This window comes from Vigna angularis, chromosome 5, assembly GCF_016808095.1.
Source record: "Vigna angularis cultivar LongXiaoDou No.4 chromosome 5, ASM1680809v1, whole genome shotgun sequence".
NCBI lineage: Eukaryota > Viridiplantae > Streptophyta > Magnoliopsida > Fabales > Fabaceae > Vigna > Vigna angularis.
This window is the reverse complement of record NC_068974.1, coordinates 11,024,080-11,036,397: the sequence shown is the minus strand read 5'-3', so window position 1 is coordinate 11,036,397 and position 12,318 is coordinate 11,024,080. Positions and strand designations below refer to the sequence as shown.

The window sequence follows — 12,318 nt, the reverse complement described above, 5'->3', positions numbered from 1 at the left end:
ATTGACCTATTTTCGGTCATTGTTGTTTGGAGGTTTGAAATCGCAATTTTGGAAACCCTAGGTTGGTTTCTTAGAAGTGGAAGAGATAAGCTCCAGCTGCAATTGCCTTCTGCACTTGGTAAGTCCGAATTTCTTAGATTGCGATTTGTTTTTATTGGCTGTTATTGAAAGGTGATAAAAGGTCATATATACTACTTTAGTATATCTTGAATCAACACTTCCTATGCTAATTAGTTGTTTTTAGACCATTATTAGTGTAGTGTCTTAAATTGATAGATTTCACTCACTTAGTTTAGTAGTAGTTTAAATTGTTTGGCTTTTCATTCTAAATTTGATTTGAATTTCACCAAAACAAGTACTTCTTAGTTGTGTTAGATGAACATTAAAAACTGTTTTAGACAACTTAGTGGATTTTTAGATTACCCTTAGATAGATTTTGTTGTAGTTAGTGTGCATGTTAGTTGAACTGACTTTGTACTTATATTGGATTATGGATAAAAGATGTTTGGCACGTTCCATACAAGTTGATTGAGAGTTGGAGGTTAACGAACCTGATGGTGCAATGGTATCAAAATACTTTAATGTTGAATTAACCCAAAGTTGTTGATACACTTTAATTTCTATGAAAAGTAGGTTCACAAGTGTAGGCATGGACCCACCCTATATGATAAGATTATATAGCTTATTAAGTACGATTGTGACTTCAATTACAGTATGTAGGGGTTGATTGTGTACATTTTTAATTTTTCATTTGCTTCCTTATTTCTTTAATTTGGGTCACCTCATTCGAATCTATATATTTGTATCAATTTTCAACATTTTAGACAACAGAACAATTCAGTCTTTCCTATTCGCTCTTTTAAAGTACAACCATGTATCAAGATGATACATGTTACATATTCAATATTGGTCCCCTTTACTCAAATTTGTGACTCTAACACTTTTCGTTGTCATAAAAGATCCTCATGCCATGGTGTATACAACTGTGAGGCTCAGTAGATCAGTAGGCTTTAGATATCCTTCATCTTAGGGATAGCCTTAACCAAACCCAGAACCCCCACCTCCAGCCCAATGCTTGCAACCTGGTTAGGCTAGTTGGGACTTAGCTGTGGAGCTTCATTTTCCACGCATTATATCACAATGTAATGAGAACATGGACTAACACTAATATGTATATTTTTTTTCCTAAATACCTTAATTTGTGATATCAAAAAACCTTAACATGTATATTTTTTTTTCCGGGCACGAAATGGTGTGTGGTTTGGTCGGTGTATGGAACCCTTTGGTGCATTTTTAGAATATCTTCATTCAGCTGGTGTTGTATTGTTTAGTGAAGATCGAGAGGGCTTTAAAGGTATGTTTCCTATGTGTTTTAGTCTTTACTGCTGATTATTCTTTTGCTTTAATAGGAGAGTTAAGTGTGTTATTGTAATGGTTCATGTATGGTTGACTTCTATTATGTTCTTCTTTCATGAACTTGGTTGAAATTCATAACTTGACTTGCAAATGTGAGCTAGATGATCTGACCGAATGATTTAACTTGATATGTGTATTGTTGATATGAACTTTTAAGAATGTAGATGTTGATCTTCAATACGATGTATGCTATGAGTTTCCCTCTTTATCTGAATCAATGGTTTCAGTATGATAGTTATGTTTAAGAAATAGAATTGAAATAAATTACTTCTTTATGCTTTATTTCCTTCACTGAAGCTAGTAGTTCACTTGTACACGTTGAGGAAACATTTATTATGTTTTGTTTAATGAGTAAATAGCAATTGTATTTAGTTTAATGGTTTTGATGTGATTACCATATACATTGTTAATTGAGAAGGCATAAGTTGCTTTGGGTGATTGTAGCTTGATCAAAGAAAGGAAGCTCAAGCTCTTCCTCATCATACCATAATTTGTACTATCAAGGAATTACTTCATTCACAAGACGGAAAGATAATATTCCGTTAAACTCTAAAATGGGAAATTATTGAATTTATTTTTGTTTAGGAATTTGTGAATGCCCACAATGGCCACCTGCTAGCAAGGTTTAGCTCTGCAACTCCTTTCTCTGCCTCATCAAAAAACATCCTTGTCCTCTTTATTTGTCCCTTCATGAATTTACTAGGTTTATCTATAACTTTACCCAGGAAAATGTCATCATCTAAAAGCCTAGCTTTTGCCAATTCATCTTGTCCCTCCTCCTAGTTTACTTCCCCTTTGTTGACAATGGCATAGTACCTTATCTGCTACTCTTCTTTCTCTTAATTACGAATAATCTTCTGTAGATCAAGCTTTGTTTGTCAAATCTGCTTCTACTTCTTTTACTGCATTATTTGTTTAGGTGGATGATATTGTTTTAATTAGCAATGATATGGCAGAAATTAATCATCTTAAGCACATCTTAGATACCAAATTTAAAATCAAAGACCTAGGATCTTTAAGATAGTTTCTCGATCTTGAAATTGCAAGGTCCAAATCTGGAATTCACATGAATCAGAGAAAATATATTTTTGAACTTCTCGATGACAGTGGTTTGATTGGTTCTAAACCTACTAACACTCCTTCTGATCCTTCTATTAAACTTATGGCAAATCATGGACAACTTTTATCTAATGCTGCTGGTTACTGGTAGTTAGTTGGCAAACTTTTGCATCTCACCATCATTAAGCAAGATATTGATTATGTGTACAACAACTCAGCCAATTTCTATCCAAACCTCTTGATACTTATTACAATGCTGCTCAAAGAATCTTTCATTACCTCAATGGATCCCCTCCTCATGGCTTGTTCTTCTTTGCTTCATCAGACCTTAGACTCTCGGCCTTTGCCAATTCAGATGAGCTTGCTGTTTGGATACCAGAAGGTCTATCATTGGCTTTTGAGTTTTTGTTGACTCTTCATTGATCTCTTGGAAATCAAAGAAGCAGACTACTGTTTCCTTTATGTAAGATACCTTTTTCTCAATTTGAATACAATGAGAATTCTTGCAAAATGTGAGAACTAAGAAAACTGTTGTGTCTGCAACCTCTATATAATATAACAACTCAACAACTATTTTCTACTTTCTTTAAGATCAATAGTAGAACAACAACTATATCAAAAATCTTTCTTTTCTTTTCTTGCTTCATCCACGATTTTTCAAAATAAACATAAACACCAGATGAATTATATTTACTATGAACTGCAATGAGTTGTTACAGTGGTAATGATAATTAAAATCTAAATATTATCTATGTGTATGTATATCTAAATCCCCAGTTGTCAACGTCACCCTTCCACTTTCTCTCTCTATCTCCCACCCTTCATTTTGCTTCCTTGTCAATGGATGGTCATGGTCTTCCTTGCTCCCATGCCACCCCAACTATCTCTTCTTACATTGGATCTTCACCCCCTTATGTCCCCCTCCTCCTCTTCTTTCTCATTTCCACTCTCTCATGACCAACCATCACTTCAAACACTCCATTCTCTCAGTTTTTCTCATGCCATCACCATCTTCATCTTCCTCTGCATATTCCCTTTACAATTCTTACATGGTTTCCAACTTCATGGTCTCTATCATAGTCCCATTATTCCTCTTCTCCTTGTTTGTTGTTCATGTTTCCTCTTGTAGTCAGATTGATAAACTCTCCCTCTTGGCTTTCTCTGGGAACATATCCACCTCTCCACCTTTTCCTTCTCTGAATTGGTCTGATTCTCTTGACTGCTGTGCTTGGGAAGGCATTACTTGTGATGGGGATCTTAGAGTCACACATCTTTTGCTACCTTCTAGAGGCCTAACTGGCTTCATCTCCCCCTCTCTCACAAACCTCTCTTCTCTCTCTTACCTTAATCTCTCCCATAACAGATTATCTGGTGGTCTCCAGCACCAGCTATTTTCATTGGTCAGTCACTTGGTGGTTCTTGATTTGAGCTACAATCATCTCTCTGGTGAATTGCCACCTTTTAAACAAGAAAAACAATTGGATATATACATTTAGTATTTGTAGTGATGATTTTTATTTGTGTAATGACTTTGTTGAAGTTATATATTCTCCTATTTGAAATGGTGATGATGGATAATAATTGTGTGAAAGGTGCCTTTGGGTGCACAAATTATGAACAAGAAATTATTATTAGTGTCAATATGTTTATGGAAATTACAAGTAGAAAGAACAACGTCAACAAATTTATTAGTGTGTCAGGTGTTTGCATTGAAGAAGAAGCAATGATATCATAGTATTTAGAAAACATGACTTTGATGTTGCATTGCTTCCAAATAAATATGAAAATATTGATGTCAAAATTTCACTATGTTTTAAAATTAATCTTTTTTAATTAGTAAGACTTTTCTTAAAAGAAATACATATTATTTTGAGTAAATATTCACCAAAATTTTATGTTAAATAATATGAATAAATAAAAAATTAATATAAAGATAAAAGTTGATTTAAATATTAGTATCAGATATATCTCTTTAAAAGGTATATAATGTTAAGACAATCTATTTTGAGAAAAATTACATATTTATTATTAATATATGATAACATCTCTTTTGTTAAGTATTAAGAAGATATCACTTTATCAAAGTTATCTGGTATACTTTTGTTTATTCTTTTAATTGAAAGTGTAATTCCAATACAGTAGTTTATTTTTATTTACACTAGTTTTGAAAAAGTAGAAAACCCATTTGATGTTAACACTAGTTTTGACTAGTTTGCTCTCAAATTTGGTATCACCACTGATTTTACATTTCTCTTATTCCAGTACTGTTTTGAGGATTTTATTATCTTTCTTTAATGATGTCTGAACCCCGAATTACCCCATTCCATGCATTTTACATGTTTTGACTCATTAAGCACATTTTAGCCTACCTAGACTTAAGAATTTTGTAGTTGACTGCCCCTCTATTACTTTATTATAAATTGATATGTGATGTTCTTTCTTTTGTAGTTGCACTCGGTACCTGCAATCCAGTATAGAACAACTCATTTTGACAATCAACCAAAGCTCCTAGTAAGACCTAAACCTTCAAATAATTGTCCTTTTGCAAATGTATGCTTATGCAACTGTATGTAACATATTAGGAGGGTTATTAGTTCTTTAAATGTTGATTTTTTAATTAAAATTATTTAGCTAAACAATTAAACACATCAAGCACTATCTACCGTAATTTGATATTTCTTTAACTATGCTTGGTTGTAGTGAAAGTTTTAGCTCAACGTTGTAGGTTGGCCAATATCCTTCTATCTTGAAAGCTTAAAACAATATTGTACATAGTGATTAATATAAAACAATAATATTGTACATAGTGATTTACATGTACAAAACAAGTGTTGAAAAACATTCTAAGATATTGTGCAGAGAAGAGGACCTAAATTAATTTAGGTTATTGTTTAGGAAGCCATTTGATAATATGGAGACGTGTATTAACCATTGGCTAATTGTTTTGTAATCGATTTATGTACAGAACATGGATGATGCTCAACCAAATCGTTCATGGATGTACGATAGGTGTCATAGAGGAAGAGGTGCTTTGAAAGAGTCTTTTGTATTGGGTGTTGAAGAGTTTATAAGTAAAGCTTGTGAACAAGAACGTTATCATAGAGACGGGGGTCTTCGATGTCCATGTTTAAAGTGCAATTGTACAAAGATTCTGCACGAAAGAGTTGTGAAGGTTCACCTTTACAAGAACGGTTTCAAGCTTAATTATTTCATTTGGGAGGATCATGGGGAAAGATTGCCAGAAGATGATGTACATAATCATCAAAGTTGGATGGCTGTAGAGACGGAATGTGGTCAAATTAACCAATTTCAAACAATGGAAGACATGGTGCATGATGCTCTTAGGCAAAATAAGTCGTGCCAAGCATCTACTTCTAATAACATTGAAGAGGCTCCGAATGAAGAAACACAAAGGTTTTTTAATTTTTTGTTGGATGCAAACCAGCCGTTGTATGGAGGAGCATCAGACTCGAAATTATCAATGTGTGTCAGACTATTAGCTTGCAAGTCAAATTGGAATATTCCTAACCAATGCATAGATTTTATTGCAAAAATGGTTATGGATGCAACACCCATCAAATCAGGTTTGCCTAAAACATACTACGATGCAAAAAAGTGTGTATCAAAGTTGGGATTACAATCGCAGAGGATTGATTGTTGCGTGGATGGTTGCATGCTCTTCTATGATAATGAATATGGTAAGAATGATGGCGCCTTGCTTGAATGCAAATTTTGTGGAAAGCCAAGATATCAACCACGTAACACGGGAGCAACTACTAGCAAACAAGTTCCTATGAAATCAATGTTCTATTTGCCATTAATTCCCAGACTACAAAGAATGTATGCCTCAACACAAACTGCAGGACAAATGACATGGCACTATCAGAACATGTCGACGAATGGTGTTTTGCGTCATCCATGCGATGGAGAGGCTTGGAAGCACTTTGATAGAGTATATCCTGACTTTGGTATCGAGCCACACAATGTTCGACTCGGTTTATGCTCTCACGGTTTTAACCCATATGTACAGGCATCAAATATACCATATTCATGTTGGCCAGTTATTGTCACTCCTTATAATCTTCCTCTAGAAATGTGCATATCTAAACCTTACATGTTCTTAACATGTCTCATTCCCGGGCCATTCAATCCAAAGGTTGGCATAGATGTGTACTTAGAGCCCTTGATAGACGAATTGAAGAAGCTGTGGACGGGTGTGATAACATATGATATTTCAAGGAAACAAAACTTTATTTTGAGGGCCATGCTAATGTGGACAATTAATGATTTTCCTGCTTATGGTATGTTGTCCGGCTGGAGCACTCATGGTAAACTGGCATGCCCACATTGCATAGAGCATACAAAGGCTTTTAGATTATATCATGGGGCAAAAAATTCATGGTTTGACTCTCATCGGAGGTTTTAACGAAAGACCATGCTTTTAGGAGGAATAGGAATGCTTTCAAGAAGGGGGAAGTGGAGATGGATGACGCACCACCATATCTTACAGGACCAGAGGTTTGGAATAGAATCAATGGTTATCCTAAAATAACTGAAAATTGTGCACCAAGAATTGATGGATACGGTGAGTTGCATAATTGGACGAAAAAAAGCATCTTTTGGGATCTACCCTATTGGAAGGATAATTTGTTAAGGCATAATCTTGACTTCATGCACATTGAAAAAAATTTCTTTGACAACATCTTTAATACTGTGATGAATGTTGCGGGGAAGACAAAAGACAATGACAAGGCCCGAATGGATATAGGTTTGTACTGTAGACGAAAAGATTTGGAGCTAAAAAGTCATAGCAATGGAAACAAGTCTGTCATTGGGTAAAAGGTCTTAGGATGCCTGATGGATATTCTTCTAACTTGTCAAGGTGTGTTGATGTGAATAGGGGAAAGCTCATTGGGATGAAAAGTCATGACTGCCATGTGTTTATGGAATGCTTACTTCCTATAGCGTTTAGTTCTTTACCGTCTCATGTTCTGAATCCCATTACAGAGATAAGTCATTTCGTTAGAGATTTGTGTTCTACAACATTGAACAAGGATGACCTGGCGAAGATGGAAGAAAACATTCCCATCATTCTGTGCAAGATGGAGAGAATATTTCCTCCCTCATTCTTTGATTCTATGGAATATCTCCCTATCCATCTTCCATGTGAGGCACGACTTGGTGGACCAGTCCACTATAGGTGGATGTACCCATTTGAAAGGTACCCATATGACATGTTATTGTTCAATTTACCAGGCATAATTCAAAAACCCTAACACATCAATTTCAAATTTGTAGGTTCATGGGATATGCTAAACGTTCAGTAAAGAATAACGTTAGGGTTGAAGGATCTATTTGCGCATCATACTTGCACAGAGAAACAACTCATTTTTGTTCCCACTATTTCAAAAACTTCATGTTAACACCACAAAGCAGTAGAAATGAAGTAGACATTGAAATAGAAAGCTTTACGACAACATTATCAGTGTTTAACCAACCTGGTCGTCATTCTGGAAGGGAATCAACACATTGGTTAAGTGATGAAGAATTGAGATCAGCTCATGTTCATGTATTGATCAATTGCAATGAAGTTGAACCTTACCTTAGTAAGCCTCCAAAATAAATTATATTTCCCAATTCTTTCATTTGATATAATTAATTTTCTTTGATCTAATCTGGACGTACATGTCGACAGCTCATTCTTACATGTCTATCAACTATCTGAGTCAAACAGTTCGACATACGTACATGCTAATTTCCCATTGTGGTTCAGGCAAAAAGTACGACTTCCTATCATTCTTACACATTCATTTCTTCCTTAATTTTTTAAGATTACATTGTTGAATAGTTTCATATCATGAATGGTTGTAGGTTCATAACGATCCTTTAAGTGTGAGAAACCAACATCTTAGAGATTTATCACTTGGTCCTTTAAGGTGTGTAAAGGAATGGCACACCTTCTTTGCTAATGGATACAAATTTCATACCCATGCATGGAGTCAGGGCAAGAGGACAATAAATAGTGGGGTTCATGTTAAAGGGCTAACAGAAGGAGGTCAAGATGATTTGTATGGTGTCATTAAACACATCTATGAGTTGGAATACAATTCAACAACCACTGAAAAGAAAATTGTATTATTTTATTGTGATTGGTTTGATCCATCGAGAGTAGGTACAAGGGTGGATTCAAAGTATGGCATTGTGGATATTCGAATGGATAAAAGATATGTGTTGTTTGATCCTTTTATCATTGCACATAATGTACAACAAGTGTATTATGTACCATATCCTACATCATGCACGGACAAACGAGGTTGGTGTGTTGCGATAAAAACGAAGCCCAGAGGTCGCATTGATTCTAATGATGTAGAAGCCGATGTGCCATACCAAGTGGAGGAAATGTCACATGTTAATGACATCATTGAAGTTGAAGAAGTAGTCCGATTATAAGATGTAGAAGCTGGTCTTGAAGAAGTTGACCCTAACAATATTTCATCATTTCAAGGGCAAATAGATGAAGATACAACGAAATCAGAAGAATACAATGCAGAAGGATAGGGTGAAGATGACAATGAAGATGAATTTCATAGTTCTAGCACTGAATAGAGTTAGGGTGTATTGCTCCTTATTTTTGTCGCTTTATTATAATGTTGTCCACAATCTTAAGACTTATTAATGTAACTCTTTTGTTAAACATTTACTAATACAGTTTTATTGGAAAGCCAGAAACCATGTGACTTCATCTGTTGTTTCAAAATTTAACTTCATTTTTAGTGTTGACAATTTAAAAAAATTATTTATTTAACTTTATTAATTTAGAAAGTGTTTGATAAAAATAGCATATTTTAAGAATGGGTGAGGTGAATATGATTGCGAGTTTAAGAGAAATAATAATTTGGTGTGGTCAGTGATTTGGCTGATACGTAGACTAATTAATTACGCAATTCTTACTTAAGTGACATGTGAATGTGTGAACAGGTGAGAGATTTGATCACTTCCACCTCCCTCCCTCAATCATTGCTCTGATATAATATAATAATCTTTCAGAAATGCTATTGCCTCATTTAACCTTGTCTCCAGTATCAAAATAGAATAGATGTGCCACAAATTTTACATTGCTTTCTTTGGAATAACTTTTGCATTTCTCCTATCACCAAAAAAAATATTATTTTTTGTAATGTGTTATTTTTTTTTATCAAATACTTGGAACATGATATTAATTTTTTTAACTACTTTTTCTTCCTTCATTTATATAGATTATTTAATTTAGTTTCTATATTATTAACATTTTCAATTAAATTTTTGAAATAACATTAATAAGTCTATTTCTAAATTTTCTTTTCTTCTATTGTATAAAAATATATATTATGTTCAAGAATATGGCATCAGGTGCTTCTGGCCCTCCTAATCAACCTTCAGGAAATCTTGATAAGGGGAAAGGGAAGAAATCTTATGTAGTGAAGTTGATGACACGTTTCAATAATGAAATTGGTTCAACCAGTCAGCCAACTACACCTACCTCTACCTCCACTGCTAGATCTGTTCCACCTCCATTAGTTGTTCCTGCCTTCACTCCCGCTCCACATCAAGTTCCTACATCTACACCCACTCCATACCAAGTGCCTCCTCATGGAATGGCTTCATTCTCTCCCAATGTTGGTTCTAACCCATCAACTCCCACAAATATTGCACCATCACCTGGTACAGACGATGCAAATCCACATTCAAGTTCAGCTGCCAATTACATGGAAGAATGTTCCAATAGTCGTCCAATGATTACACCTGTTGGAGGAAGGTAAGAAAAAAATTAACTCAATTAATATATAGACAAATCATTGTTGTATTACTCTAATGTTTGAGTTCAATTTTCGTTTAGGTTTTATCCTACAAAAACTGCATCGAAGGCAATCACAGCCACCATCAAGCAACAGTTTGATGAGCCATGGCTAACATGGGGCTCAATCCCTAAGTCAACCAGAGATGTCTTCTTCGAACGTTTTAAGGTACACACTTTTCAATCCCAATCCTATAACACTAAGCAATTATTCTATGTATGTGTAAATCAAACCTATTATTTTTAATATAACAGAGAAAGGTTTCATGGAAGCCTGAAGATGAGGAAAAGGTAAAAGAGAATTATCACACCAAGGCATCTCATAGACTCTCAGAGATGTATAAAAAAGCTAGAACTATTGGAAAAAAACCTGATTGGCTGGGGGACAATACTTGGAATGGTCTTTTGGAAAAGTGGAACATGCCACTTTATAGACAAAAGTGTGAAACGGCAAAGAAGAATCGGACATCTGAAAAGGGTGGTTGTTTGCACACTGGAGGGTCTATAAGCGTGCATGAGCATGCTATTCGTTTGGTATGTAACTTGTACATTTTTTTTCTTATATTTGTAATCATAAACTTTACAAATATTTATTAACAACTCATTTTGTTTGCAGTCACAGGAGCTTGGTCGGTCTGTGCATGTTGATGAAATATTTCAGCAGACACATATTCGTCAATCAACAGGGGAATTTGTGGATGACAAGTCTAGGTGGACCCATGTAAGTTTGTACTAACTGTATCACATTATAAAATTTCGGTTTTTAAACCTCATGTTTAATATTAATATTTATTCATTTAACAGGAACAATTTGTTGCAAAATTTTCTCAAATAAGATCTGAGACTGCATCTGTTGGTGTCTCAGCATCTTCTCCTCTAGACCCTGCGGAGGAGGAAAGATTGAGAAACCGATGTTGGTTAGAGGCTGCTGGTGGAAAATACAAGGGATGCGTATATGGCATTGGAAATGTCACTTCCCAAGATGACTATGTCGATAGTTACATCCAACAGACACAGACATCTTCTTCTGCTCAACAACAAAATTTAGAAGAAATTGTTAATCTGAAATCGCAGTTACAACAATATGGTCAGCAGCTTCAAAAGTTTGAAGGCTTTATTGGCGTCCTCCTGCCATTCCTTCCGCCTTCAGCAGCCGCAGCTGCACAAGACTTTTTAAACCTTCAAAATCCTCAAGTTCAAAATGAAGTACCCAATGATGTCCAACCAGAACAGCAACCTCCAGAACAACAACCACCACACCAACAACCAACAGATGAAGAACCAGAAGATGGAAATGATTATATGCATTATTAGGCATTTTATAGAACTTATTTCCATTATTGTTGAACTTATTTAGAACCACAATCACAATCCGTTTATGAACTTACCTGATGTTTATTCTTGCACTTATATTGATGTCAACAATATTTATGTATTCATATACAATGTTTCCTTTATGGATTAAGTGTATTTGAAAAGCTTTATGGATTTATATGTCAATGTGCAATGTATAATGTCCAGTATTGCTTATATCAATTGTGAATGTTCACTATAATGTCCAGGTCTGTTTGTATATTGTGTATGGGAAACTGCCATATACAGAGTATATATTTAGCTCTGCTTAAACCATTATATACGGATATATCCATATATAATGTCCGTATATAAGTTATATAGGAAAATTATATACGAAAATTATATACGAAAATTATATACAGAAATTATATACAGAAATTATATACGAAAATTATATACAAAAATTATATAAAAAAATTATATACAGAAATTATATACGGAAATTATATACGGATAAATCAGTATATAATATCCGTATATAATTTATATACGGATAAATCCGTATATAACTTATATACGGATAAATCCGTATATAATTTCCGTATATAATTTATATACGGATTTATCCGTATATAAACCTAGCTACGATAGTATTATATACGAATTTTTGCCCGTATGTAATCCGTATATAACCAAGTATTATATACGGATTT

General features: G+C 34.4%; 2 protein-coding genes across 2 annotated transcripts; both read left to right on the top strand.

The window, feature by feature from the left end:
* Positions 1 to 5,443: 5,443 nt before the first annotated feature.
* LOC128196624 (uncharacterized) lies at positions 5,444 to 6,901 on the top strand. The gene has a single exon (XM_052878112.1). The coding sequence runs from the start codon at positions 5,444 to 5,446 to the stop codon at positions 6,899 to 6,901; it is 1,458 nt and encodes a 485-aa protein (XP_052734072.1).
* A 3,400-nt stretch (positions 6,902 to 10,301) lies between these two features.
* LOC128196485 (uncharacterized) lies at positions 10,302 to 11,801 on the top strand. The gene is made up of 4 exons (XM_052877521.1): positions 10,302 to 10,478; positions 10,565 to 10,843; positions 10,926 to 11,030; positions 11,114 to 11,801. The coding sequence occupies exons 2-4, from the start codon at positions 10,646 to 10,648 to the stop codon at positions 11,621 to 11,623; spliced, it is 813 nt and encodes a 270-aa protein (XP_052733481.1). The 5' UTR covers positions 10,302 to 10,478; positions 10,565 to 10,645; the 3' UTR covers positions 11,624 to 11,801.
* Positions 11,802 to 12,318: the final 517 nt, after the last annotated feature.